The sequence below is a fragment of the Lolium perenne genome, chromosome 3, assembly GCF_019359855.2.
Source record: "Lolium perenne isolate Kyuss_39 chromosome 3, Kyuss_2.0, whole genome shotgun sequence".
NCBI lineage: Eukaryota > Viridiplantae > Streptophyta > Magnoliopsida > Poales > Poaceae > Lolium > Lolium perenne.
The window spans coordinates 67,821,501-67,848,766 of record NC_067246.2 but is presented as its reverse complement, the minus strand read 5'-3'; the positions used below and the strand labels follow the sequence as shown (position 1 = coordinate 67,848,766).

Sequence of the window (27,266 nt, the reverse complement as noted above, 5' to 3'; positions counted from 1 at the left end):
GTGTTTCAAGTTGATTCATATGAGGAAGATGTTTACTAGAATGTCTTGTGTGAGTGAATATGATGCTTCTTGTCCGTATTTTATTGATCGACTCTTCACTCCATAAACATGTGGTCCTGTTTACCGAGTTCAGTTTCGCTTGGGGACAAGCGAAGTCTAAGCTTGGGGGGAGTTGATACGTCCAATTTGCATCACTATTTTATATCATATTTTGCTGTTATTCATTGATATATTTCATATTTGGACATAATACTTATGTTATTTCATCTATTTTGCATGTTTCATGATTATTGGAGGATCGAGCACCGGAGCTGGATTCTCACTGGAAAAAGCACCGTCAGAACGCAATATTTCGGAAGATCAACTGTTGAAGGAAATTATACCAAAAATCATATTTTTCCAGATGACGAAGGAAGCCAGAAGGGGGAGCCGAGGGGACCCGAGGTGGGCCCACACCATGGGCCGACGCGGCCTAAGGCCTGGCCGCGCCGCCCAGTGAGGAGGGGGGGCCACAGCCCCACTCGCCTCCTTTTCTTCGCGAAATCCTTCGTCCCGAGGACCTAAGCCACAGAGGGTACCTCGCGAAGAGTTACAGCCGCCTCTGCGGGGCGGAGAACACCAGAGAGAAAAGATCTCTCCGGCGGGCTGAGATCCGCCGGGGAAATTCCCTCCGGGAGGGGGAAATCGACGCCATCGTCACCGCCATCGAGTTGGACATCATCTCCATCACCATCATCATCATCTTCATCATCATCACCGCCGTCTCCACCGCTACACATCGTCACCGCCATAGCAATTTGGGTTTGATCTTGATTGTTTGATAGGGGAAACTCTCCCGGTATTGATTTCTACTTGTTATTGATGCTATTGAGTGAAACCGTTGAACCAAGGTTTATGTTCAGATTGTTATTTGTCATCATATCACCTCTGATCATGTTCCATATGATGTCTTGTGAGTAGTTCGTTTAGTTCTTGAGGACATGGGTGAAGTCTAAATGTTAGTAGTGAAGTATGGTTGAGTAATATTCAATGTTATGATATTTAAGTTGTGGTGTTATTCTTCTAGTGGTGTCGTGTGAACGTCGACTACACGACACTTCACCTTTATGGGCCTAGGGGAATGCATCTTGTACTCGTTTGCCAATTGCGGGGTTGCCGGAGTGACAGAAACCTAAGCCCCCGTTGGTATATCGATGCAGGAGGGATAGCAGGATCTCAGAGTTTAAGGCTGTGGTTAGATTTATCTTAATTACTTTCTTGTAGTTGCGGATGCTTGCAAGGGGTATAATCACAAGTATGTATTAGTCCTAGGAAGGGCGGTACATTAGCACAGGTTCACCCACACAACACTTATCAAAACAATGAAGATTAATTAGCCGTATGTAGCGAAAGCACTAGACTAAAATCCCGTGTGTCCTCGAGAACGTTTGGTCATTATAAGTAAACAAACCGGCTTGTCCTTTGTGCTAAAAAGGATTGGGCCACTCGCTGCAATTGTTACTCTCGCACTTTACTTACTCGTACTTTATTCACCTGTTACATCAAAACTCCCTGAATACTTGTCTGTGAGCATTTACAGTGAATCATTCATCGAAACTGCTTGTCAACACCTTCTGCTCCTCGTTGGGATCGACATTCCTACTTATCGAAGATACTACGATACACCCCCTATACTTGTGGGTCATCAGTTACATGAACGAATTTCCATGATGAACAAATTGCGAATCATGAATAGATTCTGTCTCCGAACAAATTTTAAAATGAACGGATTCCCACTTTGAACATTTTAAAAAATAAAATGTTTTTTCCTATGTTCGACACATGAATGGATTTCCATGATGAACAAATTGCAAAAGCATAAAACGGATTCCCACCTTGAACATTTTTATATGAACGGATACCATATTGAACGGTTTCCAACTTAAAGAATTTCCAAAAAGATGAACGGATTTGCCAAAGGTTGGTTACATGAACAGTTTCCATGATGAACAAAAATCCAAGCATGAAGGCATTCCCACCTTGAACATTTTTTAAAAATGAACGGACTCCACATTGAACGGTTTTCAACTGCAACAATTTCCAAAAGATGAACGGATTTTTAAAGGTTGGTTACATGAACAAATTTTCATGATAAACGAAATTTTAAAGCATGAATGAAAACATTTTTTGAAGAAATAGAACGGATTTCCACCCTTGAACATATCTTTTACATGAACGAAATTCAACTATGAACAGTTTCCTCCCTTGAACGGTTTCTGTCTCCAAACAAATTTTGAAATGAACGCATTCCCCCCACCTTGAAACATTTTTCAAAAAAAATCAAAAAATGAACGGATTTCACCTTGAACGGTTTCTACCTTAAATTTTATTTAAAAAATGAACGGTTTTTCCTAGGTTTCTTTCTTGAAAAAAACATGAATGGTTTCCACGTCGAACAAATTTGATACTACATTTTGAACAAATTTCTACGTTGAACATATATGAGACTTGAACATATTCGGATAATTCTAGTATCGCACCTTAAAAAAGTATGAGTAACAAACAGCCACCTTGAAAAATTAATGAATTTCAAACGGTTTCACCATGTGAATTGATTTTCCATCTTGAACATTTTTCTTATTCCGAAGGATTTGCACATAGAACAAATATGAAAAAAAAACTCCTTGAACAGTTTTCACCTTGAACAAATTTCACGTCGTACAAAATTTGTTACTTAACAGAAAATTTGTCATTCCAAATGAATGTATATGGAATCGGAAATGGGGGTTGAGTTCTACCTCAAATTTCCATTGACTATAACTAGTGATTTGTAGGTGTGTGTTTTGTACAAATTTCATGTATTCATAGAGAAAAAATGTACTTAATGTCATGACAAATTCCATAATAACAGAATGCATAGTCCACATATTGCACCTTTCCTACTCAGCTGAAAAATAAGACGATGGACCACTTCGTCAAGTTGTTTTTTTTAGTCATGCTTTATGTTAGTATCTATGAGCAATATGATGGTACAGAAAAAATTTGATACATACGAAAAAAATTATATTGAAAAAACTTTTGGTTCACCATATGATGTATGTTTTAAAAGCAAAATGATGAATGTGCAAAATGAACATCAATTGTTCAAAAAAGTTTCAGAAAAAATTGTCTGGTCTTGAACATCAATCGTTAAAGAATTTTTGGAAAAAAAGATTGCCTGGTGTTGAACATCAATTGTCCAAAAGAAGTTTCAGAAAAAGATTGTCTTATCTTAACAGATCTTACAGCAGCGCTTAAAAATTGCTCGATACCAGCACTAAACAGAACCGAAAAAAGACGCAAACAGGACGACTAATCAGACAATCTTACAGCAGTGCTTAAAGTCGCTCGATACCAACACTAAGCAGAACCAAAAAGGACGCAAATGGGACGACTAAACAGACAATCAAGACGTCTTCACAACTCTCAGGTTTCTCAAAAAGTTGACTGATCAAGGGTGAACGAGTTCAGGACGACGCCTCCGCTTCAGTGATACTCGCCTCCTGCAACAAGTGCTGCTGCTGGCTTCGCCCCCTCCTGATTGTAGTAGCCATCTTCATTAAAATCATCTACGAATAACTCGCCCAGGATGGCTTGATTAGGTTCTGGTGGATGATCTATGAGATCATTAGCAACAACTTGCAAAACTGCATCACCATCTCTTGCCTGAGGTGCATCTAGGAGGATTTGTATAGGAGTGCCATATGGAGTTAGAGAAATGTCCCTTATCTGGTAAGAAATAAGAAATAAATTAAAACAAAAAAGAGTTAAAAAAACAAAAATAAAGGATTTAAGGAAAAGAAATACTAAAAACCATACGTACTGGTAGCACCCCATATGATTTTCGAGACGTTATGTTACGATCTGAATTCACGAGATAGGAGAAATCTTCATTTCTGATGAAGGACATCCTAGGCAGACTATAATCAATGGGGGGCATTGTCATTGAAATCGAGGAAATCCAAGTATACAACCTGCAAAAGCAATAACAAAAATAAAAAAGAATAATTTAAAACGAAGAAACCAAAAATGACCTATAATTAGTTTACTATGACACAAAAGTTTAGAGTGAGAAAGACATACAGCCAGTAGTGGAAGGCAACCGCCAATCCATGTAAGCCTGTTGAAGTCGCCTGTGTTCATGGATATTTTATCCTTCCATGCATCCATCTCATACCACAGGTGGTTCAGACATAGAGTTCCAAAGTCAAGATTCCCAACTTCTGGAATGTCAATGTCCCTCAAACAGTATAGATACTTTGGGTTGACAAAATTATAGGTCGAAGGACAAAGAACTTTTGTTATGAAGAACATTATGAAACTCCTAATGAAAACCTCCTCACTGTTAGCGCCAAGAAATATAGACACCAGAACCTTCACAGGAATGGTTTTCCTCCCCTGCTTGTACTGAGCAAGCAGTTGTTCCACCTCTATTATAATATCAGGGTCACTGCTATCCATAACAAAAGGCTTAGTGCCCAATGGAAAACCAAACACTTTGTCAACAATATCTTTCGTGAAGAATATGATCTTCTCTTTGTGTTGAAAGAATTTCCTTTGACCATATGATGTATGGTCGAGTAGCCACTGCTGAAGATGCAAAGGAACCATCAAGTGTTCATGTAGTTTCAGAAGATTTTCCAGATGATGCTTTGATATAAAGGACTTCTGAATAGCATTAAATTGTTTCACAACTTTCATTGTATTGAGGTAGTTCAACCATCAAGTGTTGAAAACCTAGATTGTATTGTAGCCTTTCATTGAGGTTCAATAGCTGGGAGATTAACAACTGTAAAAGGAGAAAAGAATCACAAGAACAAACATGTTAAGAAAAACATCATTAAAAGACATCCACACTGAACAAATGTTAATCATGGACAAAATTCGCTATGAGCATGCTATCATGAAAAGAATATTACAACTCTTAACACAAAAAATCATGCAAGGTTAAACCAAAGCAAAAGTGCCTTTGTTATTGAAGGAGTTCTCTTCCGCGGCATGCCTACCTTCCTATGCTTGAACTTCTGTTAAACTGGCACACGTACCCAGATCTTGCAAATAGTGTTACCAATATATGCTAGCTGCTCAACTATCCCATTGACTAACAGTAGCCTCTAACGTGGTTAGATTTAACCTCTCTAGAAGTGAATCATACAACTAGCAGCACAAAAAAATGCATGGATAATGACAGATAGAATGCTGATCATATAATTCCAGTTATTAAGAATCGGAACCAACATGATCTTTGGCAAGAGATTTAGGAACAGTAAGCAATGGAAAGTAAGATCAACCATTCAAACATAAAGCAAAAATTCCATCAGAAAGTAGAGCAAGAAAAAAAAAGCTTAATTAGTCACCAGAACGAGTGGTGCCTTATGGTAAACAGAACACACTGCTACCCCCATCATTCCAAAAAAGATCATCAATCTAAACGACCAAGGAACCTGAAAATACCTACTAGAAACATCTCTCCTATCATATAATGGGTGAGGACGAAACAACATAGACGTTAATACAATTTTCGCTATGAGCATGCTATCATGAAAAGGAATATTACAACTCTTAACACAAAATTTGCTAACAGAATGATTACTAGCTGATCAGGTAAACCAATACTGATATGAATCATGCAAGGCTTCTTCACAAAACACACTGCTAACAAAATCAACTACCTATCATTCCAAAAAAAATCATCAATCTAAACGACCAGGAACCTGAAAAATACCTACTAGAAGCATCTCTACTAGAAATTAACTTGCACTTATTAATCTAATTTTCGCTATGAACATGAACCACTATATGTCACTGGTTTTGCAAAAAAATCACAACATGAACATTTACCTAAAAACATATAATTAACAAACAAAATAGATCAGTCAACCATCTAAGTATATTACACCAAAAAACCGCCTGACGCACCACCAATAATTTCAAAAACAGATGGAAATTCCCCCCAAACCAACCACCCGAAGCACCTAAAACTAATTTCAGAACAGGCAGAGAAAACGATCCACACACGAATCTGATGTGTAGAAAAAACAAGTAGAGAAAGCTATCATCAGACGAATCTGGTAATCCAAGATCCGAAAACGATCCACAACTCCACCAACGCATACGGGGAACCCTAGACGGCCAACAAAAGGTGAGAAAAGAAGGGGTACGGGAAAAAGTACATGGACCTTCGGCTGCCATCGCCGACGAGAGGAATCCAAGCGCCCGCCGTCGGAAGGGGAGGCGCTCCCGGAGAACCAGGTGAGGAAATAGAACAAATAAACACCTTGAACGAAAAATCAATTTAAACAGCATACACTAACTGATAAAAAAAGCTAAAAAAACAGTACTGATAAGAAACCATGCAAAGGCTTCTTCACAAAAATCTGGAAACTGAATCTCAATTTAAAACCATGCTTTCTGCAACCTGAAAACTACCTCCAATTATCAAAAAGAAATCTTACAACTATTAGATAAGGGGATGTCATCTGGTGGATGTCATATGGTCCTAAAAGATGGCTAATTGTAATGTCCCAGGTTTTGAGACGATCGTGGGGTAGATTTTAGAAATGGATGTGCATTGCATTGTAAATTACGGGGAAATTTCGCGCTTTTAAAACAAAACTGCATCGTAGGGGGACAGGTTTCTCTCTCGACATCCTACAGGGTTAGGGTTTCGAGATTGCGATGAACTTGTTCCTACTTGTCTAAATTAGGGTTTTGAGAAGAGAGAAGTGGAATTGCATAGAAATCATAAGTTGAGTGATTGAATTACAAGTTAGGTTGTTTGAATGAATTCAAACCAAATTTGAATTTGAATTTCAAATTCAAACATCAAATGATTAGCACATAATTCAAATTTGAGATAACTTCACAAATAATTATAATTAATCAAGATTATAAGTAATACAATAATTACGTAAAGCTCATTAAGGAAAACTTGAGCTTTATTGATAATCATACACATAATACATTGTCTTTACAATATTCATATTTGAATTATGGAATTACAACACATTACAAGAATTGATGAAATAGAAAAAGAAAAAGGAAAATTACAAGGTATTTAAATGACCTAAACTACATTGTGATCTTCGTGAATTCTTTGATCAAGATGATCTTGAGTTCATCTTGAGCATCTTCTTGATCCCTGCACACATACACAACAATCAAAGTATTAAGCCAAGTGGCAAAGCCACTTGGCAGGTGAGCAAACAATTGAAATGAAGAGGATATTATCAAGTCTCTGCCGAGCTGATCCAACCCATCAGCCCAAGTTCCAAGCCACACACATACAGGCAGCACACAAGGCCTGCTGCATGTGTGCATGCAACACACACAACCAGTGAGTCACCATGGTAAGATGTGGTGCTGTCGACCAAAGAAGCCATGGCTGGCCATATAAAAGCTTTTCACAGCCAAACCCTAGTCACTTGATTCATCCATCGACAGAACTGCACTGGTAAGCCACCAAGAACACCAAGAACACCAAGAACAGCTAGAACAGATAGAACAGCTTCACTGTTCAATCTGCTCCATAACACCACAGCATCCAACCCAGCTTCAGGAGCTCACCAGGTGGAGCAGGGCAAGCAAATTAACCAACAAATCAACACAGAAGCAACACCTCTACACCAACATCAAATTCTAGGAGCTGGAGTGAGGTATACCAAGCATCATGAACAAACCAGATGGTTTCGTTCATATATAAGCATATGCATCAATCACACATAATCAAAAGGGTGTGATACCCAAGTTGTGTCATCATCTGGCTACTAAGCCATATGGTGCAAGCAAGAGCAGTAAGGCCACTGGTAAATCATCTAAAGGGAACAACAGCTATGACAATCAATGCATAACTGAAGAAATCCAGCAAGAGATGAGAGCACAAGCTAGCCTAGCTACACACTTAGCACCTACAGCTAGTTTGACCATCAGACCTAGACAAAACATTGTCCATTTGATTTCAACATCAAGAGCTACTGGCAATCCAATAAATGGATCACCCAGAAAGCATTTGGTGAGCCACAGCAAGCCAACAAAGAGGGGAGCTACGCTAGGGCAGCATATGACAACTGCCAAGGTCACCTCAACCCCTAAAACAGCCAAACCACCAAGCCAAGTACAAATATCATCACCCAGATTGGGTTCAAAGAAGAGCTAGGGTTCCCAACCACTGTTGGCATCCCTCTAGCTCAATCAAACTAATTACAAGAGTCATTACTGCAAGCAGTTCATCTCATTTATCCGATAAACAAGGACAAGCAATACAGATAAATGAAAGTCATAGATCACCAGTAACTGGAACACTTGCACATGATCCAATTGATCACTGCAAGCAACAGCAATTGCTTGAGCCAACCACATCACACACCAGCACAAGGCATGGTGATGCACAGTCACCAGAATAAGCCTAGACAGGCATAGGCAGTAAGTAAAGCAAGCAATAATCAAGCAGCTGATGGTCACTGGATCACCAGAGCTCTGGCACTTGCAAATTTGCAAGAATTGCATACTGCAATTAAGCCATTGAAGCCATATGAATATACTGGAATGTCAGGCAATCATAGAAACAAGACAGGGGCACAGGGAAGAAGTCCGGCAAGAACTGCAAGCTTAACAGGCGCATAGCTTAGCAAACTAGCACAAAGAAGACACGCAAGATACATCGCGCAAAGAAGCCAGCCATAGAGCAGCATAGGCACCAGGAACAGCAAGCCATGGCTAGAGCTACTGGAGAGAGGAAGAAGAACAAGCACACGAGAGAGAAGAAGAGGTGGTGAACGTACCAGGGTCGAGCAGGCAGACCACCATGGCGGCCACGGCGGCACACGCCAGGGCGCGGCGGCGCCAGGCCAAGCCAGGCCATGGCGGCGCCACAGCACCACCCCACCATGGCAGCACAGCCACGGCGGCGCCACCACGCCAGGAGCTCTGGGAGCCGTGGGATCAAGCGGATCCCGAACCCTAGCCATGGCGGAGAGGATCGATGACGAGCGGGGGACGGCGTCTGCGCCAGATCGACGCGGATGGAAGGGATCGCCGTCACAAGGCGATTCGATTGCGCCCCATGGCGAGGGCCATGGCGGCCGGAGACCGCCGGAATCGGCCGGCGACGGTGAGGGCGACGCAGGTCGCCAGAGGGAGAAAGGGGATTAGGGTTAGGTCGAGCGGCGCGAGGTGGAGAGTGAGTGAGCGACCGCTCGGGTCGGTTGGACCCGAGCTGGTCTAGCCCAACCCACTGGGCTCCACTGACAGGTGGGCCCAGGGGCAATTGTGACTTTTCACAATTCAATTAAAAACCAGTAACTTTAAAATTCAATAGAAAATTGATAAGAGCACTAAAAAAATAATTAAAAATATGAAAATCAATCAGCATAAAATTCTCTATCCTAATAAAATACCAAACAGAATTTTTGAAGACAATTAAGAATAAGTCTTATTTTGATGATTTAAATTATAATTTAAATCACACATATTATTTTCAAAAATGAAAATAAGTCCATTAATGCAATTGGACTTTAAAAACACCTTGACAATATTTCAAGGTTGTATTTACCCTAAATAAAGAATCTCTAAATTATTCTTAGTAATTACCTCTCACATAAAATAATAAGACATCGGAAAGGGGGGAAACAAACCCTAAAAATGGAAAGCATGCATAATTGCTTCTTTAACCATTGCCCTTATCGGACAATGATGCTATTTTTCAGAGACAGAGGACAAGGGTCAGTCCACACCTTCCAACTGCAAAACTTTGCAGTGTTCAGGCAAGTTCATCACTTGCTCATGTCATTTGAGTATTTCTATCAAATTACTTGCAAAGTACTATGGTTATCACTATTGCATAAAACCAAAACCACTACTTTCATAACTATGAATATGACTATGTGGTGGGCAATGGAACCATGGATTGTGTTGATATGGTGGAGGTTCCATTGCAAGGGTTTATATCCATCTAGGATTAAACAACAAATGTCACCAGTGATTCTTGTGCCGTAATACCCGTGTTAACCATAAGATCCGGAGTGGAACGGAGTAGTCAAAAGTGTTTCCACCTCTCGTTCATCAACGGATGCGCTTACCGTAGCAGTTGTGTTGGGGGGATAACCCCCGGTATGCCAAAGGCATGCCAAACCGGATGGTTTGAGCCATCGAGATACCGGTTTAATATTCTTACCGGAGCACAAAGGTAAGAGTATGGGCTAAGTGAAGCTAAGCCGGTATCCCCAAGGGGGTATGCCGGAACCCGGTAAAGAAGATACCGGAGAGAAGGGCCTGTCGGCGGGACTGGTCAAAGATTCTCTTCAGAGCAAGAAGACAAGGATGAGCTAAGCAAAGCGGCTTTAATCAGAGCCCTGGCACCAAAGAGAGAGATGACGCTGAAAGAAGCCGGAGGACGTCAGCGTCCCTGATTAAAGAAGAATTCGGCGTCATCTATGATAAAAGTAGCTTTGTAAAGTAGTTTGTCCAGTCAAAGATGCCATTAGGGTTTCTTGTTCTGTAAGCCACCCTCTCCCCTATATAAGGAGAGGGGGTACTGCCTCTTACAGGCGCGTGTACCCAGAGGAGATTAGACGATAGAACTTGTATCCAAGCACTTGTAATCATGTTGAGATCAATGAAGCTAGCGATCTAGTAAAGAGTTCTTCCTCTTGTCTCTCTTCTTGCATACCGGCCTTTGGTTGTGTTCTTGAGGAAAGCATCCGGAAGTTCATCCCATCTAGTCGCAAACCCTCCCCCGAATCCTCTAGCGTCCATTCGGCCCCAATCTAAGCCATCCTATGGCATCTGTCTGTTCACCACGACGACAGTTGGCGCCCACCGTGGGGCATGAAGTGGCGCTTGCAGGAGTTCACATTCGGGCGGGCATCCTCGAGGTCTCCGGCGAGCGTACGGTGTCCGCGCTCGTGCAGCGCATCTACGCCATGGACTTCATCAACGACAACGCGGGCTGCTTCGCCAACGGCGGCATCTTCCCCAAGAACGGCCGCATCATCGAGTTTGGCAGCCACCGCGTCTACTTCGGCACCGTCCACCGTGCGCGCGCCTCTCGCCGGTGCTGGTGGCACCGGACCCGCCAAGGTGGCTCTGTGCTGGCCGCGCCGCCGGCAGCGTTGAGGTAATGATGACTGGCGTGGTTGGTGCAGGAAAAGAAGCTGTGGATGAAGGTGCTGGTCGTGCGGCTTCGACCCGTGCGGCCAAGCCACCGCTGGAGCGCGACGCTGGCGCTGCGGGAGCATCTTCCGCACCACCGGCAACACCACTCCAAGCAGCGATGAACGTGCTGGCAACGCCCATCGCGCAGAACATCGACCCGGCAGCGGCTCAGGCGGAGCTGGAGGCACAACGCCAGAAGCTGCTCGCAAACGGCGCCGACATCGTCCGGGCGCAGCACGAGCTGAACCTAACCCTACGTGAGTATAACGCTACCCATGGCTTTGCTTCTGTTAGCGCTCATGCTGCTAGGATACCGGAGAACCGGCTAAAAGCTCGCAACCTAGATCAGGATTTGCGCAAAGAAGTTCTTGCCGGCAAAAGTACCTCTGCATCTGTTAGCATCGTGGAAAAACCTAAGTACTGAGTCTGATAAAACTATAAAAGCTGCAAAAGCTGCAGTAGAGCTATGTGAATCGCTTTCCGGAGATGCTTTGGCAAAACAGCAAGAGCGTGTTAGAGAGCTGCTGGAAACTATTGAGCAGCAGAATGCTGAGCAACTGGCTAAGCTGAACAAGGCCGCGGCCTCAAAATCCGCGCGTTCAACAAAGAATGCCGGAAGCAAGTCCCATGGGCAGGCATCGTCCCCCCATCCGGACAGAAGAAGAGAAAAAGAGATGAACGCACAGCAGATGACTGTGTACGATCCGGTTCTTGCCGGAAAACAACAAGCCGGGCAACACGATGCCGGTAGAAAAAGCCAAGGGGCAGGTCGAGGCTACGCCGGAGGAGGCTATGCCGGAGACAATCATGCCGGTAGATATGAAACCGGGCAAAATTATCGAGCTGCAAGGGCAGCGTATGAGGAAATGCCACCACCAAGGTACCGGCAGGCAAGAGCCGCGGAACCGGAAAGATACGGAGAGGGAGATTCCGAAGTAGAGCGAACAAGAGTCTACCGGAACCCCTTGGGAGACCGCCTGGGGGAAAGATGTTTGCCAGACCAGGATGCGAGGCACAGGCTGGACAGAGTACATCTTTCCGAAATGATCGAATCTGAGGGTCCTCCTGGCCCAAAATGTTTTGGCCCACGGATCATGGGAGAAGAGCCACCTGTACGCAATTTCCAGCTGCCCCGAGACACAAAAACGTATGATGGCACGACCAAGCCGGAAGATTGGCTGGCGGACTATGTCACAGCTGTTTATGTAGCTGGTGGTGGAGTAAACCGGCGTTGGGCGGTGAGAATCATACCGTCCTACCTGGTAGGCCCTGCACGGATTTGGCTTAACAACTTGCCGGCAGGAAGCATTAATGGATGGCTGGACTTTGAGGAAGCCTTCGTGAACAACTTCAGTAGCACTTACAAGAGGCCAAACCGGCCCCAACAGCTCGCTTTATGCCAGCAACGTGCCGGTGAGACAGACAGGGATTATCTTATCCGATGGAACTCAACAAGAAACACGTGCGAAGGAGTGATTGAAGCACAAGCAATTGCTTGGTTCAGTCAAGGATGCCGGAGAGGATCACCGATGTGGCAAAAGCTGCAGAGAAGCATGCCAGCAACCTTGGCAGAGATGATACGTGTGGCGAATAGCTATGCATTGGGAGACCCATTGCAACCAGCAGTACAAGCTGAGCCGGAGCAGCGACAGGAACAATACCGGGACAACCGGAACAACAAGAGAAGGGAAGATTTCCCGGATCGAAGGTACGCTCAGCAGCACGTTGCTGCTGTGCAAGAAAATTATGATGCCGGCGGCAGCCAAAGGCAAAAAACCGGATCGCAGTCACGGGCGGGTCCAAAAAAGCAGTGGGTCGAAAAGAAACCCTAGGGCCAGAAAAAGAATTGGCAGGAACCCGTAAAATACACCATGGAAGCCGCCATGGATCAACCTTGCCGGTGGCACACGCCAAACCCGGATCACCCGTCAAACCACCTGACGAAGGATTGTTCTTGGACCAAGTACTTGATGCAAAAAGGAGCGGTAAAGGATGCGCAGGCACAAGGGTGCTCAACAGTGTTGCCACCGTCACAAGATATGCCGCGTCAGCAACAACTACCACCGCCGCCACCACTCACCGGAGCAAATGCTTTACCGGTACAGCATCAGCCAAATAGGCAACAATACCAGCAAGTTAACCAGGTGGAGCAAAACGATGATCAACCACCTCCACCGGCACCTTTAGGCCGGAATGTTTACGAGGGCCCGCATATGTGCTGTGTTGTCTTTGTCACTGAGCCAACAGACAGGCAAAGTGTGCATCGCCGCTCCATGGAGGTAAACGCCGTAATGCCGGCAGTTCCCAGATACATGTTGTGGTCAGATCAGGAAATTACCTGGTCATTTAAGGATCACCCCAAAATCATGCCGAATCCAGGTGGATACGCTCTTGTTGTGGACCCAATCATGAAAGGGCCGCAAACCCGAGTAAAATTCAGCAAGGTGCTGATAGATAACGGCAGCAGCATAAACATCATGTACAAGCACACCATGCATACGCTGGGCATAACAGAAAACATGCTTCAGCCCACGCGTACAACGTTCCACGGAATCGTTCCGGGCTTGTCCTGTGCTCCGGTAGGAAAAGTTCGGGTGGACGTAGCATTTGGAGGACGTGACAATTGCCGGGTTGAAAACGTTGAGTTTGAGGTGGTGGACCTAGACAGTCCTTACCATGCGTTGCTGGGAAGACCAGTGTTGGCAGCTTTCATGGCTACGACTCATACAGCTTACCTCAAGATGAAGATGTCGGCACCTCGTGGACCCTTAACTGTGGTGGGGAACTATAAGATCTCACTGGAAACTGCATCTACCGGATCAAACCTAGCGGAATCGCTGGTGATGGCGGAGGAAAAAAGAAGAATGCAAACCGCGGTTGCGCTGGCTCAGTCCTCACAGTTGAGTTTAGCGGCAATGAGTGGAAGCTTGGGCTCACCGGCATTCAAGCCGACAAATGAAACAAAGGACATTGTGCTGGATCCGGCTTACCCAGAGCGCACCGTTCGCATCGGTGCCGGACTCGATCAAGCATAGGAAAACGCGCTCGTCAGCTTCCTCCATGAGAATCGGAATATCTTTGCCTGGTCAACTGATGACTTGGTGGGTGTTCCGAGGGAGCTGGCTGAGCACTCTTTAAATGTCCGGAAAGACGCCAAGCCGGTGCGGCAACCCTTGCGCCGGTTCGCTGAAGATAGGAGGAAGATTATTGGAGAAGAAGTGACCAAACTGCTTGTTGCCGGATTCATTGTGGAGGTCACGCACACAGAGTGGCTGGCCAATCCGGTAATGGTCGAAAAGAAAAAAGATGAGAACCTGGAGGCAAAAGCTCCAAAGGTGTGGCGCATGTGCATCGACTACACCAACCTAAACAAGGCTTGCCCAAGAGATCCTTTTCCTTTGCCACGGATCGATCAAGTGATTGATTCAACTGCTGGGTGTGAGTTGTTGTCCTTCCTGGATGCGTATTCCGGTTTCCACCAAATTCCCTTGAAAAAGGAAGATCAAATAAAAACTGCGTTCATTACCCCGCATGGGGCTTATTGCTATGTCACTATGCCCTTTGGTTTGCGCAACGCTGGTGCAACGTACCAGCGCTGTATGCAAAAATGCTTGTTCGATCAAATCGGAAAGAATGTGCAAGTCTATGTGGACGACATTGTGATAAAAACTAAGGTAAAGAACACCTTAATCGATGACATCCGGCAAACATTCGATAACCTAAGACGGTTCTGGATGAAGCTTAATCTGGCAAAATGCACTTTCGGTGTCCCTGCCGGCAAGCTGCTTGGTTTCCTTGTGTCAAGCCGGGGCATTGAAGTCAATCCGGTAAAAATCCGGGCAATAGAAAGAATGACTATCCCACGAGAATTAAAAGATGTGCAAAAATTTACCGGAAGCTTGGCATCGCTAAGCCGGTTCGTAAGCAGGTTGGGAGAAAAAGCTCTGCCACTCTATGCTCTCATGAGAAAATCCGATACGTTCGTCTGGACCCCTCAGGCAGACGCAGCGTTTAAAGAACTGAAAACAATGCTGGCCACAGCACCTATACTGGCTTCACCTCTAGAAAGAGAGCCTATGCTATTATACATAGCAGCAACAAACAGGGTTGTGAGCGTAGTGGTTGTGGTTGAAAGAGAAGAGGAAGGAAAAACCGTCCAGATGCCGGTATACTACCTGAGCGAGGTGCTCTCTCTCTCAAAACAAAACTACTCTCACTTCCAAAAGATGACTTATGGCGTGTACATGGCCGCCACGAAACTCAAGCATTACTTTGAAGAACATCCTATGAAGGTGGTGAGTGAAGCACCAATCTCCGATATCATGTGCAACAAAGACGCTAGCGGAAGGATTGCAAAGTGGGCAATCCAGATATCACCATATGTATCAGCGTACGAAAGAAGAGATGCCATAAAATCACAGGCTTTGGCTGACTTCCTCGTCGATTGGGTGGAGATGCAATACAAACCGCCAGACCAGAGGATAGAGTACTGGAAAATGCACTTTGATGGATCCAAACTCAAAGAGGGTCTGGGTGCTGGTGTGGTGCTCACCTCGCCAAAAGGAGATCACCTCCGGTATGTTTTGCAAGTGCATTTCAGGGCATCGAATAATGTCGCTGAATATGAGGCCTTGATCCATGGATTAAAGGTCGCAAAAGAAATCGGTGCACACCGGATCATTTGCTATGGAGATTTAGATCTTGTGGTGCAGCAATGTTCCGGCGATTGGGACGCAAAAGATGCCAACATGGCCTCGTACCGGTTTCACGTGCAAAAGATTGCCGGATTCTTCGAAGGGTGTGAGTTTCACCATGTGCCGCGCGCAAAAAATGAAGCCGCGGATGCTTTGTCCAAGCTGGGCTCATCCAGGCAAGAAATTCCTCCCGGAATAGCTTTAGCTCACTTAAGAGCACCATCGATCAAACCAAGCCCGGAATCGGAATCAATTTTCGTACCGGAATCGCATGTAGTACCCATGGATATCGATGAAGGAAACCCGGGGACTGCACCGGTAAACTCGGGGACTGCTCCGGCAAGCTCGGGGACTGCTGTACCCATACCGGAAGAAACGATGCTGGTAGATAGCATGGAGATAGATGCACCGGTGTTTTTGGTTCGAGAGACACCGTCGTGGGTTAAACCTATTAAGGAATTCCTGATCAACGACACCTTGCCGGATGACGAAAATGAATCAAGGAGAATACAAAGAAGGTCCAAAGCATATACATTCATCAATGGTGAGGTGTACAAGAGAAGCTTTACCGGTATCCTTCAAAGATGTGTGGAACCGGAAGAAGGGAAAGAAATGCTTGAGGAGATTCACCGAGGAGAATGTGGCCATCATGCTTCATCAAGGGCGCTGGTAGCAAAAGTATTCTGGCATGGGTTTTATTGGCCCACTGCTTTGGAAAACGCTGAGGATTTAGTAAGAAAATGCAACGGGTGCCAGAGGTACGCCAAGCAAAATCATACCCCAGCGTCCGGTTTAAAAACAATACCATTAACATGGCCGTTTGCCGTTTGGTGCCTCGATATGGTCGGCCCATTCAAAACTGCAAGGAGCAGCATGACTCACATCTTGGTTATGGTGGATAAATTCACCAAATGGCTAGAAGTGAAACCTATCGCAAAATGTGATGGGTATACAGCGGTGAAGTTCTTAAAAGATGTCATTTTGCGATATGGATACCCGCACAGCATCATCACTGACAATGGAACCAACTTTGCTCAAGGTGAGTTCAAAAGGTTCTGTGAGGACAACAACATCCGGTTGGATTTGTGCTCAGTGGCACACCCACAAGGCAATGGCCAAGTGGAAAGAATGAACGCTTTGGTACTTTCCGGTATCAAACCAAGACTCATTGATGCGGTGGAAAAATCACCGGGATGTTGGCTCGATGAGCTACCATCAGTGCTGTGGAGTATAAGAACAACTCCAAACCGGTCTATCGGATACACTCCATTCTTCATGGTTTATGGAGCAGAAGCGGTCATACCAACTGACATCATTCATGATTCACCAAGGGTACAGCTCTATACTGAGCAAGAGGTCAAAGAGGCCAGAGAAAATGATGTGGACTTGCTAGAAGAAGCAAGAGAGCTGGCTTTGGCAAGAACAGCCATTTATCAGCAAAACCTCAGACGCTATCATAGCCGGAAGGTTAACCCGAGAGTTTTCCGGGAAGGAGATCTCGTGCTACGCCTAGTGCAGCGCACTGAAGGCCGGCATAAGCTCTTACCACCATGGGAAGGTCCCTTCATTGTAAGCAAAGTGCTTCACAATGATGCATATTACTTGATCGATGCACAGGAGTGGAAAAAAGGAAAGGCGGACAGGTCCGGAGAGGAGAGCAAGCGTCCATGGAACGTAGCTCTGTTGCGTCCTTTCTACTCTTGAAGTTGTGGTGTAAGAAGTTCCTTTTTGTACCTTAATTGCTATGAATAAAAGATGCCGGAACCTTGAATGAATCTCGGGGACTACCCCAACCTAAGTTGCATGCAACATGTTTATTTTTTCAGTTCACCGGCTGCTTGGTGAACATTTTTTCTTTTCGGTTTAGTAGCGTGCTAAACCTACCGGAGTCTTCGACTCTGCTGCTGTCCACAAACCGGCTTCATGGCAAGCAAGATAAACCGGTAGCAACTAAGCACGCGAACCGCGAAGAGAGAGAGTGGGAACAAACAATCCGGAAAAATTTAACTAACCCCGGTTAAACCGGTTTTTTGCAAAATTTCGAAGTTATTTCTAAGTTCAAGAAAATGCTTGTTTGGTGAAAGAACCTTGCGCTCATACGCCAAAGAACGCCCAGAGAAGGCAGGCAGAGCCAGGGCAAAAGAACCAAGTGTGCATCGAATTGGATGCGGAAACAATTTGGAAATCTTTGCAGTGCAGGATAAAAGCAAAACCAAAAGCAAATATGCTAAGGCAAACTTAAGGTAATTAACTACCGGTATAACTTACCGGCACAAACTGTTGTACGGCAACCAAAGCGGACTTAAAGTTTTACATCATAAATCCCGGCATACCGGGGCAGAATTTAACAGGACATTGTTTTGAGATAAGCAGGACCCAAGAGCATAACACAGGTAAATTTTCAACCAAGTGGATGATCAGGCAGCGGGGGCTTCAGGAGGGGCATCGCCAGCACCGGCATCGCCCAGAGGCTCCTCCTCGGCTTCATCCTCCTCCTCGTTGAGATAATCTTGGACGTCAGGAGGGGGAGGGATGAAGGTGCGCATGTCAGCGTACTCCGCGATGTGGTACGCGCGATCCTGCCGCTTAGCGGTAAGAATCGGGTCCAGATCGGTTTCCGCGCCTTCGCGCACTCCGGTGAGGGCATCCAAGTTCAGCTCCGGATACCATGAGCAAGCAACGCGGAGGGCAGAGTCTGCTCCAGCGCGGGCAGCAGAGCACTGCCACTCGCGGATCCTCTTGCCGGCGCCCTTAAGGCGGTCGCTGATCAGTGAGAAAGTATCCGGCACCTCCTCGCCAGGCCACAGAGTCCTGAAGAGCTGGGTAGCTACATCAGGAATGTCAGACAGGTTGCGATCTATGGCACGCATATGAGACACCCGCGCGCTCAGCGCGACCAGATGGTCATAGGGGGTCCATGGCACGCCAAGATTCTCTTGGCCCTGGGCAGTGCGGTGCTCGTCAACCTTCTTGACAGCAAACCTCTGAGAGTCCGGGAAGAGGCCTGTGCAAAGAAAGAAAAAGGCTAAGGAAAGGAATCCGGAAGAAAATACAACCGGAAGGAAAGATAACGAAAAGAAAATGCGATCGGAAGAAAAAAGGCTTGTGGGCAGTAGTCAGAAAGTGCAAAAGGAAAGGACTTACGGTAGGCAAGTGTGTCATTTTGCAAGACCAGCCGGTTGCACTCCTTCTGCTCCACCTCCAGCCGTGCAGCTTTTTCCTCGGCAGCCTTCTGGGCTTTGGCCAGCTCCTCCAGCTCAGCTAGCAACACCATGTTGGCGTTGCCGGCATCTTCAAGAGCCTCATTCATCTTGGCCGCTGCATCAGCTTCAGCAGCCTTGAGAGCCTTAGCATGATCAAGCCCCAGCTGGATGAACTGGGACTTGAGCTCCTGGTAGCTGGTCTTTTGGGCACTCAGCTCCTCCTGATGCTGCCGGATGAGCTGGTCCTTCTCCCCTAAGACCCGGAAAAGAGGATGTTAACAAAATTGTGCTGGTTAAGATGAAAAGAAAACCAAGCTAACAGGAAAGAGGAAAAATTGTACGTTGGGCGGCGGCGAGCTGCTCCTTGAGAGCCTCAATGGAAGCTTCCGGGATCACTGTTAAGCAAAAATTATAAATGTTAGGAGGAAAAAAGGTTTCCGGTAAGAAGATGCCGGTAGTACAAAAACTTACCTTGGCACTTATCATGTGCCTCAGCGAGGTCCCGATGTTCCCATAGAAGTTCCTCAAAGAGGGCCTTCCGAGCGTCAGCCGTGAGCTGTTCAAGAAAAAGAGATTAGTTAAGTTTTGCGCTAAGAACAAGGTTCTTAACCCGAAACTCGGGGATTGGCAGTGCTAGTTTTGCGCGTTTTTAAGCTAAGTTTTGCGCTAAGAACAAAGTTCTTAACCCAAAACTCGGGGACTGGCAGTGCTAGTTAAAGTTTTTAAGTTAAAGTTTTGTGCTAAAAGCTGCGCTCTCACCACAAAACTCGGGGACTGGGAAGATAGACAAGAGAGGAACCGGCATGAAACTAAAGAAAAGATAGAAAAAATCCGGAAGCAAGCAAACCGGTAAAAGTTGAAAAGAGTTAGTAAAGCGTACCATCAAGTTGTTCGTGGCATCATACCACGCGCTGTTGAGCTCCTTCACGGCGCAGCGAAGCCGCATGAAGTGCTCCTCGGAAGACCGGTCCCCAACAGGGGTCGTGCCGCAGCTTTGTCCTTGCCCAAACCGCGGGTCGCCGGAGTCATATCCGCAGCGTTCCACTTCTGGGCGTAGGGCAGCAGATGCCCCAGCTCCTGGCCCCTGCGCTGGAACTCAGTGATACGGCCAAGGAGGCCGGTGGCCTTCTTGCTAGCAGCACTGACGGCCTTGGAGACGTGCAGCACCAGGGGCTGCTGGCCGCCGGAAGGGGCATTGGAGGCCGTCGCCTTCCCCTTGATAAGCTTCGAGATCTTGGGCGGCGGCGCAGTTGGAGCAGCCCCGGAGGGCTTGATGCGAGGAGCATCTGGCGGTGGCATCAGAATGGTTCGTGGAGAAGGGGGAGCGCTAGGCGCGTCACCCAGGTTGGAACTTTCCGGCGCGGAAGATCCCGGCGCGGAAGTTGTCTTCTTTTCAAGGACGGGAGGAGCCGAAGGCTCCGCCCACCCGGCAGCTCTTTCCTCGACGCCGATGTTGCTGGCGCCGGTATCCTGGTTCTCTGGGAGGAAGGAAAGATCCTCCTCCGTGCGGTGATCTGGCGATGTAGGGGCCGCACGCCCCAAACTTGTTGTGCCCCCCGAAGGGGAGGCAGAGATGTTGCCGGCATCAGATGATGCCGGGCTTGAGCGAGGAGGAGGGGTTGAGGTCCTTGCGGAACCTTCAGAGCCCGCTGGCCTTGAGCCAAGCTTGAGCGTAGGGCTGAGAAAAAGAAAGAAAAACAGTTGGAGAAAAGCAACCGGAAAAAGAACTTGGCAAAAAGAGGCAAGCAGGAAAACAGGAAACTTACCCGGAGGCAGTCGGCATCTGCTTGCGCCCGTAGCGACGCATGCCCACTTCCTTCTCCCCCAAGGGCTCAGTCCGGAAGCGCTTGGCGGGAGGGGCCTGACTGGAACCGGCATCAGATGCCGGCATCTTGTTCTTTTGGCCCTGGGCCATGAGTTTGTCCACAAACTCGGAGCCGGCCTCGGCGCGCAAGGGCGGCACGTGCTCATGGACCTATGAGTTAAAAATGGTTAAGAAGCGATTCGGGAAAAAGCAACAATGAAAGAAGAAGAAGAGACCGGAAAAGAAAAATACCTCAAGCATGGTCAGATCATCCGAAGAACCGGTTGGCTCCGGCGGAGACCTGCCAAGGCGCGAGGCTGGGGTCCTGCCCATCTTCAGATCCTTCCAAAAAATGTAGGGATCTGGGTCGACGGAGTCAAGGGCGCGCTTCACGCAGATCCCACGCCGCTCTACTTGAATGAGGGGGAAGCGGTCCTTGGCCTGAAACACGAAAAAAGAGGGTTAACAAGAGCAAAAAGTTACCGGCAAAACCGACCCTAATTGCGTAATCTCTTACTTCTTGGGTCGGAGGGTTAGTAGTGCTGAGGGGAAGGAGGCCCCATTCCCAGTCAAACGGCATAGCAGTTTGGCAGATCTGCTTAGCCTTGCGGACGACATCCTTCTTGCTAAGGGGACGACCTGTGATCTTGGTGGGATCGCCAGGACCGTACATCTCGCTCATCCTATGCACCCGGCGCTTGAGAGGAAGCACCCGGCGCGAAATAAAAGTGCGGATGATATCATCCGAGCAGATGTTGGTCTCCTTCTTCAAAGAGGCCATGAAGCGTACCACCCGGTTGGTTTCGGTATGATCCGTCTTCGGGTTATAACCCCAGTTGGCTCTACTGGGAGGCCCCACTTGGAACGGCGGAAGATCAATGAGATTTGCGCGGCCGTTGTTCTTCACGCAGAAGAAAGTTCCTTGCCAGGCGTGGTAGGACTCAAGGCCGGTGAACTTAAAGAAAGGACTCCCCTGGCGGGAGCCAACGATGCAAGATCCGCACTCCACGGGCGGTTTGGGCTTAGGAATTTCCTTGCCCTGAACGGAATTAATCCGCAGGGAAAAGAAGTGGGCAAACGTCTCACGAGTGGGACGAATGCCGATGTAGGCCTCCATGAAGGTGGCATAGCAGGAAAGGTAAAAGATGGCATTGCCAGGAAGGTGATGAGGTTGGAGTTCATAGAAATTTAAGAACTCCCGGAAAAAAGGCGAGGCAGGAAGGCCGAAGCCACGCTCAAAATGAGCAAGGAAAACAACATGTTCACCGGGCTGCGGCTCCGGTTCAATTTCGTCACCGGGAAGCCGGTAGGTTACTCCTTCCGGAATCCTGCGGGACCGGTATAGCCAATCGATCTCGTATTCGGTAACATTGGAGCCCATCCAGGCTCCACGAGTGATGGGGGAAGGCTCCGCGCCGGATGATTGGCTAGAGCTACCAGATGCTTGGCTGGAGCTACTGGTTTCTAGGTGGCTACCGGATGCTTGGCTAGAGCTACCAGATTCTAGATGGCTACCGGATTCTTGGCGGCTACCGGATCCCTGCTGGTTGCCGGAATCGGTATCCATCGGATCTGAAGCCCTAGAAGATTGTCTACGCTGGCTACAGGAGGAGGAAGAAGAAGAAGCAGAGGAAGATTCCTCGCCAGACATTGGTTTGGAGGCGAAAAAACAGAAATCCCACAGTTGAACCCCGCGCGAAGATCTACGAGTAAGAAGAAAATCAAAGAAAAAGAGGAAATAAGAACACCATCGACCCAAGATCTAGAAAACAAGCAAATGGCAAGCAAAGTGAGATTGGCACTAACCTCGAGCGGCGCAGTCGCTGGGGAAGACGTTCGCCGGCGAAGGAGCGGACCTACTGTCGCCGATGAGCACCGTCGACGGCGAGGCGGAGAAGGACGCGAAGAAGCAAGAATGTTGCGGGCGCGACGGAGGTGCTGCGGAAGATTTCCGCACGGCGAGGTCCGGCGGAAACGCGGCGTGAGTTCGCCGGGCGACAAAGCTCAAGCGAACGACGGCGGACGAAGAGCGGCGAAGGCGCAGAGGCGAGGAGTACTGTGCGCGAAGGTTGGGGAATGCAAGAAGAGGAAGAAGAAGGGGCAGTTCTCCTAATAAAGAAGAGAGAAGGTGGGCCGAAAACCGCCGGGCCGCGGCGGTTCGCCTCGCGGCCCGCGATGGTTCGCACCACGGGCCGCCACGTGGCGAGGAAGTACACGCGAAAAAATATGAAGCCACACGGAGGCACACACAAGATCCGAAGTGGCTAGTGGGATCCGCAGTGGTGCATTTAATGAGCGCGCGGGAGTCGAAGCGAAGTGACATCTGACACTGGTGCGCCAGTTAACAGTGCGCATGTCACTGACAGGCGCGGGGCCCGAAATATTCTCGACTTCGCCGAGGAAAGAGTAAATGCGAATGATACCGGAGAAAAGAGATGCCGGGAGATGCCTTGCAAAGAGAGAAAAGACAAATAAGGGCAAAGATGCCGGATCCAAGTTCGAAGCTGGAGAGATTAAACTGGTATCCTAAAAAGATAAAAACCTGGCATGGTCTGTAGGATAGAATCCGCCAGACTATACCAGCTTCGGGGACTAATGTTGGGGGGATAACCCTCGGTATGCCAAAGGCATGCCAAACCGGATGGTTTGAGCCATCGAGATACCGGTTTAATATTCTTACCGGAGCACAAAGGTAAGAGTATGGGCTAAGTGAAGCTAAGCCGGTATCCCCAAGGGGGTATGCCGGAACCCGGTAAAGAAGATACCGGAGAGAAGGGCCTATCGGCGGGACTGGTCAAAGATTCTCTTCAGAGCAAGAAGACAAGGATGAGCTAAGCAAAGCGGCTTTAATCAGAGCCCTGGCACCAAAGAGAGAGATGACGCTGAAAGAAGCCGAAGGACGTCAGCGTCCCTGATTAAAGAAGACTCCGGCGTCATCTATGATAAAAGTAGCTTTGTAAAGTAGTTTGTCCAGTCAAAGATGCCATTAGGGTTTCTTGTTCTGTAAGCCACCCTCTCCCCTATATAAGGAGAGGGGGTACTGCCTCTTACAGGCGCGTGTACCCAGAGGAGATTAGACGATAGAACTTGTATCCAAGCACTTGTAATCATGTTGAGATCAATGAAGCTAGCGATCTAGTAAAGAGTTCTTCCTCTTGTCTCTCTTCTTGCATACCGGCCTTTGGTTGTGTTCTTGAGGAAAGCATCCGGAAGTTCATCCCATCTAGTCGCAAACCCTCCCCCGAATCCTCTAGCGTCCATTCGGCCCCAATCTAAGCCATCCTATGGCATCTGTCTGTTCACCACGACGACAAGTTGTATCTGGCGGAACAACCGGAGGGTGGGGATCCCATTCTAATTCCCCACGGTAATGAAATGCATACCGTAGCAGTTGTGTCTTGCGGAACAACCGGAGGGTGGGGATCCCATTCTAATTCCCCACGGTAATGCGGTCTATGATGGGTTGCAGCTACCGGCGTAGGAGTGTATGGTAGAGCCCAGCACTATCGTCGTGGTCGGGGTCCACCTTGAAATCTACAGGAATAATGGGACCGGCGTGGACCCAGGGTCGGGGCATGCAACAAAGGGTGAGTGTTCGAGGTAGCGGAGGAACCTGATTGGCTAGACCTTATACCGGGCCTCACACCGAAGGAAGTGTGGACGGGAAAGCTGCCCGGTTGGCACCAAGGTTAAGATCTCTTATGGGTAAAGCAACACACCTCTGCAGAGTGTAAAGAACTGTGACCTGTCACTCCCTGTTCCGGGATAAGGAACTGCGAACGCGGCCGGAAAGGAGCTCCATGAAGTTCTAGTAAACCAGTGAAGGCTGACGGACATAGCTCTTTGGAATAAAAGCAATCTCTTGAAGAAATGTTTATCAAAACTTGCATTGGTATTAGACTTTCTGGTCTAATATCGTAGCTAGTGCATTAAACACCTCTTATCTATAATAAACTTGTTGAGTACGCTCGTACTCATCCCAATCTTAAATCCCTTGCTTAGATTGTCTGAATCGTCTGGAGGAGGACTACGATAACAATGAAGGAGCCGAGATCATCGGCTATGAAGAACCAGACCTCTCTGGAGGTATCGAAGGCGTAGACTATCTCATAGTCTACAGAACCGGGGAGGCTTCCGGAGGAGATCAAGCCTAGAACATCAAGTAGTGGTAGTAGCCGAGCAGCCCGAACTCTTAGTATTTAGCTGCTCGAGAAAATAAATGTATAACTTAATGAGACTCTTATATTGTAAGCTAAGTTGGGTTCGCCTCGAACCCAGGAGTATCCCTCTTAGGACCCAAGAGGAGCTCCGAGACGATATATGTATGATTATTGTAATATTAAATGAATGAGTTATGGACCTGCTATGTTCTGTTGTACTACTCTGAGGGATGTAATATTTGCGGAATGGTACTTCGTGAATGTTATATCAACGACTGGCATACTACAACATGCAGTGGTATGCAGGGTCACCACACTAATGCACACAGAATAAAGCGGTTGCTGAAGCTAACAAGGCTGTACAGGAGGTAAAAAGCTGAGAAAGAGGGTCTACAAGAGAAGCTAATGCACACGGAATAAGCGGTTTGCTAAAAAGCCTGCAAAAAAAATGCACCATGTTTGCTAAGGCAGTACAGGAACTAAAAAGGCTGAGAAAAAAGGATCTTCAAGAGTAGCTAACACACACGGAATCAGCGGTTGCTGAAGCTAACAATATTGTGCAGGAGGTAAAGGCTGAGAAAGAGAGTCTTCAAGAGCACCTAATACACATGGAATCAGCGGGTAGCTGAAGCTAACAAAGTTGTGCAGGCGGCTATGTCTGAGAGCTTAACCCACGATAATGAAAAATTGAGGCCGCGAGTGAAAGGATCGTATGCCGCACCTAGAGGGGGGGGGGGGTGAATAGGTGCTAACCAATTTTTAGTTCTTTTTCAATTTAGGCTTGACACAAAAGGTAAATTCTCTAGATATGCAACTAAGTGAATTTACCTATATGACAAGGCTAGCAACTAAGCAAGATATAACTAAGCAATAGAGAGATAGAATAGGATAGAGGTAACCAAGAGTGGAGCACGCGATGACACGGAGATGATTCCCGTAGTTCCCTTCCTTTGCAAGAAGGTACGTCTACGTTTGGAGGAGTGTGGTTGCTACGAAAGCCAAACCAACAGCCACGAAGGCTTCACTCAGATCTCCGGTGAGCAACGCCACGAAGGCCTAGCCCACTTCCACTAAGGGATTTCCTCGAGGCGGAAACCGGGCCTTTACAAGGTTCTTGGGGCACACATCCACAACCAAATTGGAGGCTCCCAAATCTGTTACAACACAACAATCAACAACAATACATCAACACAAATCAACTAGGGAACCAAATAGGAACACTGGCATGAGATCCCTCAAACAAGAGAGGGGGAAATGAAGAACGCTTCGGTGAGGATGTAGATCGGTGTCTTCTCCTTCGAATCTCCAAAGATCAAGAGCTTTGGTTGGGGGAGGAAGGAGATCTTGCAAATCTTGAGTTTCTTGAGGTGGCTCTAATGGAGGTGGCTTGGCAGATTTCTTGTGTAATGATTGAGCAAGCAACCAAGGTAGAAGAAGGGGGGTATTTATACCTCCCCTCAAAATTGAGCCGTTGCAGCTTCCGGGGGGCCGGATATTCTGGCCTAAGTAAGGGCCGGATAATCCGCCCCCCCCCCCCCGGATAATCCGGCCTTCGGGACAAAACCGTGACTTTATCCGGCCAAATATCCGGCCCTATGCCAGAATTGTTTTTCTTCCAGTCCTTAGCCAAAATCGAGGCGGCCGGATATTTCCAAAATATCCGGCCCGGATATTCCGGCCCTGGTACAATACCGGGACAATATCCGGGCAAATGTCCGGCCCCTATACTGCGCTGCTTTTCCCTCGAAGACTTAGCCAAAAACAGGGGGCCGGATATTTCAACAATATCCGGCCCGGATTATCCGGCCTGGCCATCTTTTTGCTGTTAACTTTTGACAGACCGACCAAATCCAACACACATAAATATGAATCTATGTAATCCCTGTACCACTTAAACAAACGTTAGTGTATCACATATATTGACATCAAACACACAAAACATAATGCGAGAGATGTTCTTTCAATCTCCCCCTTTTTGGTGTTTGATGACAATATACGGATTTGCAAGAGAATCACTATAGAGACAAGCATGATGGCAAAACATAGAGGCACTCCCCCTACATGTGGGCATATAAGTAATTTGCATTTGAATACAAATACACAACACATAGGAGTATGGTGCCTCAACACAAGAGATATCCAACATGAGCTCTAACAATAGACATTGACACATATGAAGTTGAGATAGGATGCAAGAATTCATACCCATGTGTAGATATATAATGCGGAGATATAG

General features: G+C 47.0%; 1 protein-coding gene across 2 annotated transcripts in view; it reads right to left on the bottom strand.

Annotated features, from left to right (window-relative positions):
* Positions 1 to 3,227: 3,227 nt before the first annotated feature.
* The window catches only part of LOC127341615 (uncharacterized), a 35,306-nt gene continuing 11,267 nt past the window's right edge, over positions 3,228 to 27,266 (bottom strand). The window contains exons 2-6 of one of the 2 annotated variants that reach the window (XM_051367477.2): positions 6,198 to 6,295; positions 4,102 to 4,151; positions 3,842 to 3,992; positions 3,685 to 3,747; positions 3,228 to 3,587 (exon numbers count right to left, since the gene is read on the bottom strand). In XM_051367477.2, the coding sequence (XP_051223437.1) occupies positions 3,486 to 3,587; positions 3,685 to 3,747; positions 3,842 to 3,992; positions 4,102 to 4,151; positions 6,198 to 6,295 (464 nt within the window). In that variant the 3' untranslated portion in view covers positions 3,228 to 3,485. Of the gene's footprint in view, positions 3,748 to 3,841; positions 3,993 to 4,101; positions 4,152 to 6,197; positions 6,296 to 27,266 lie in introns of both variants that reach the window. The other variant, XM_051367476.2, reaches the window with a different exon arrangement.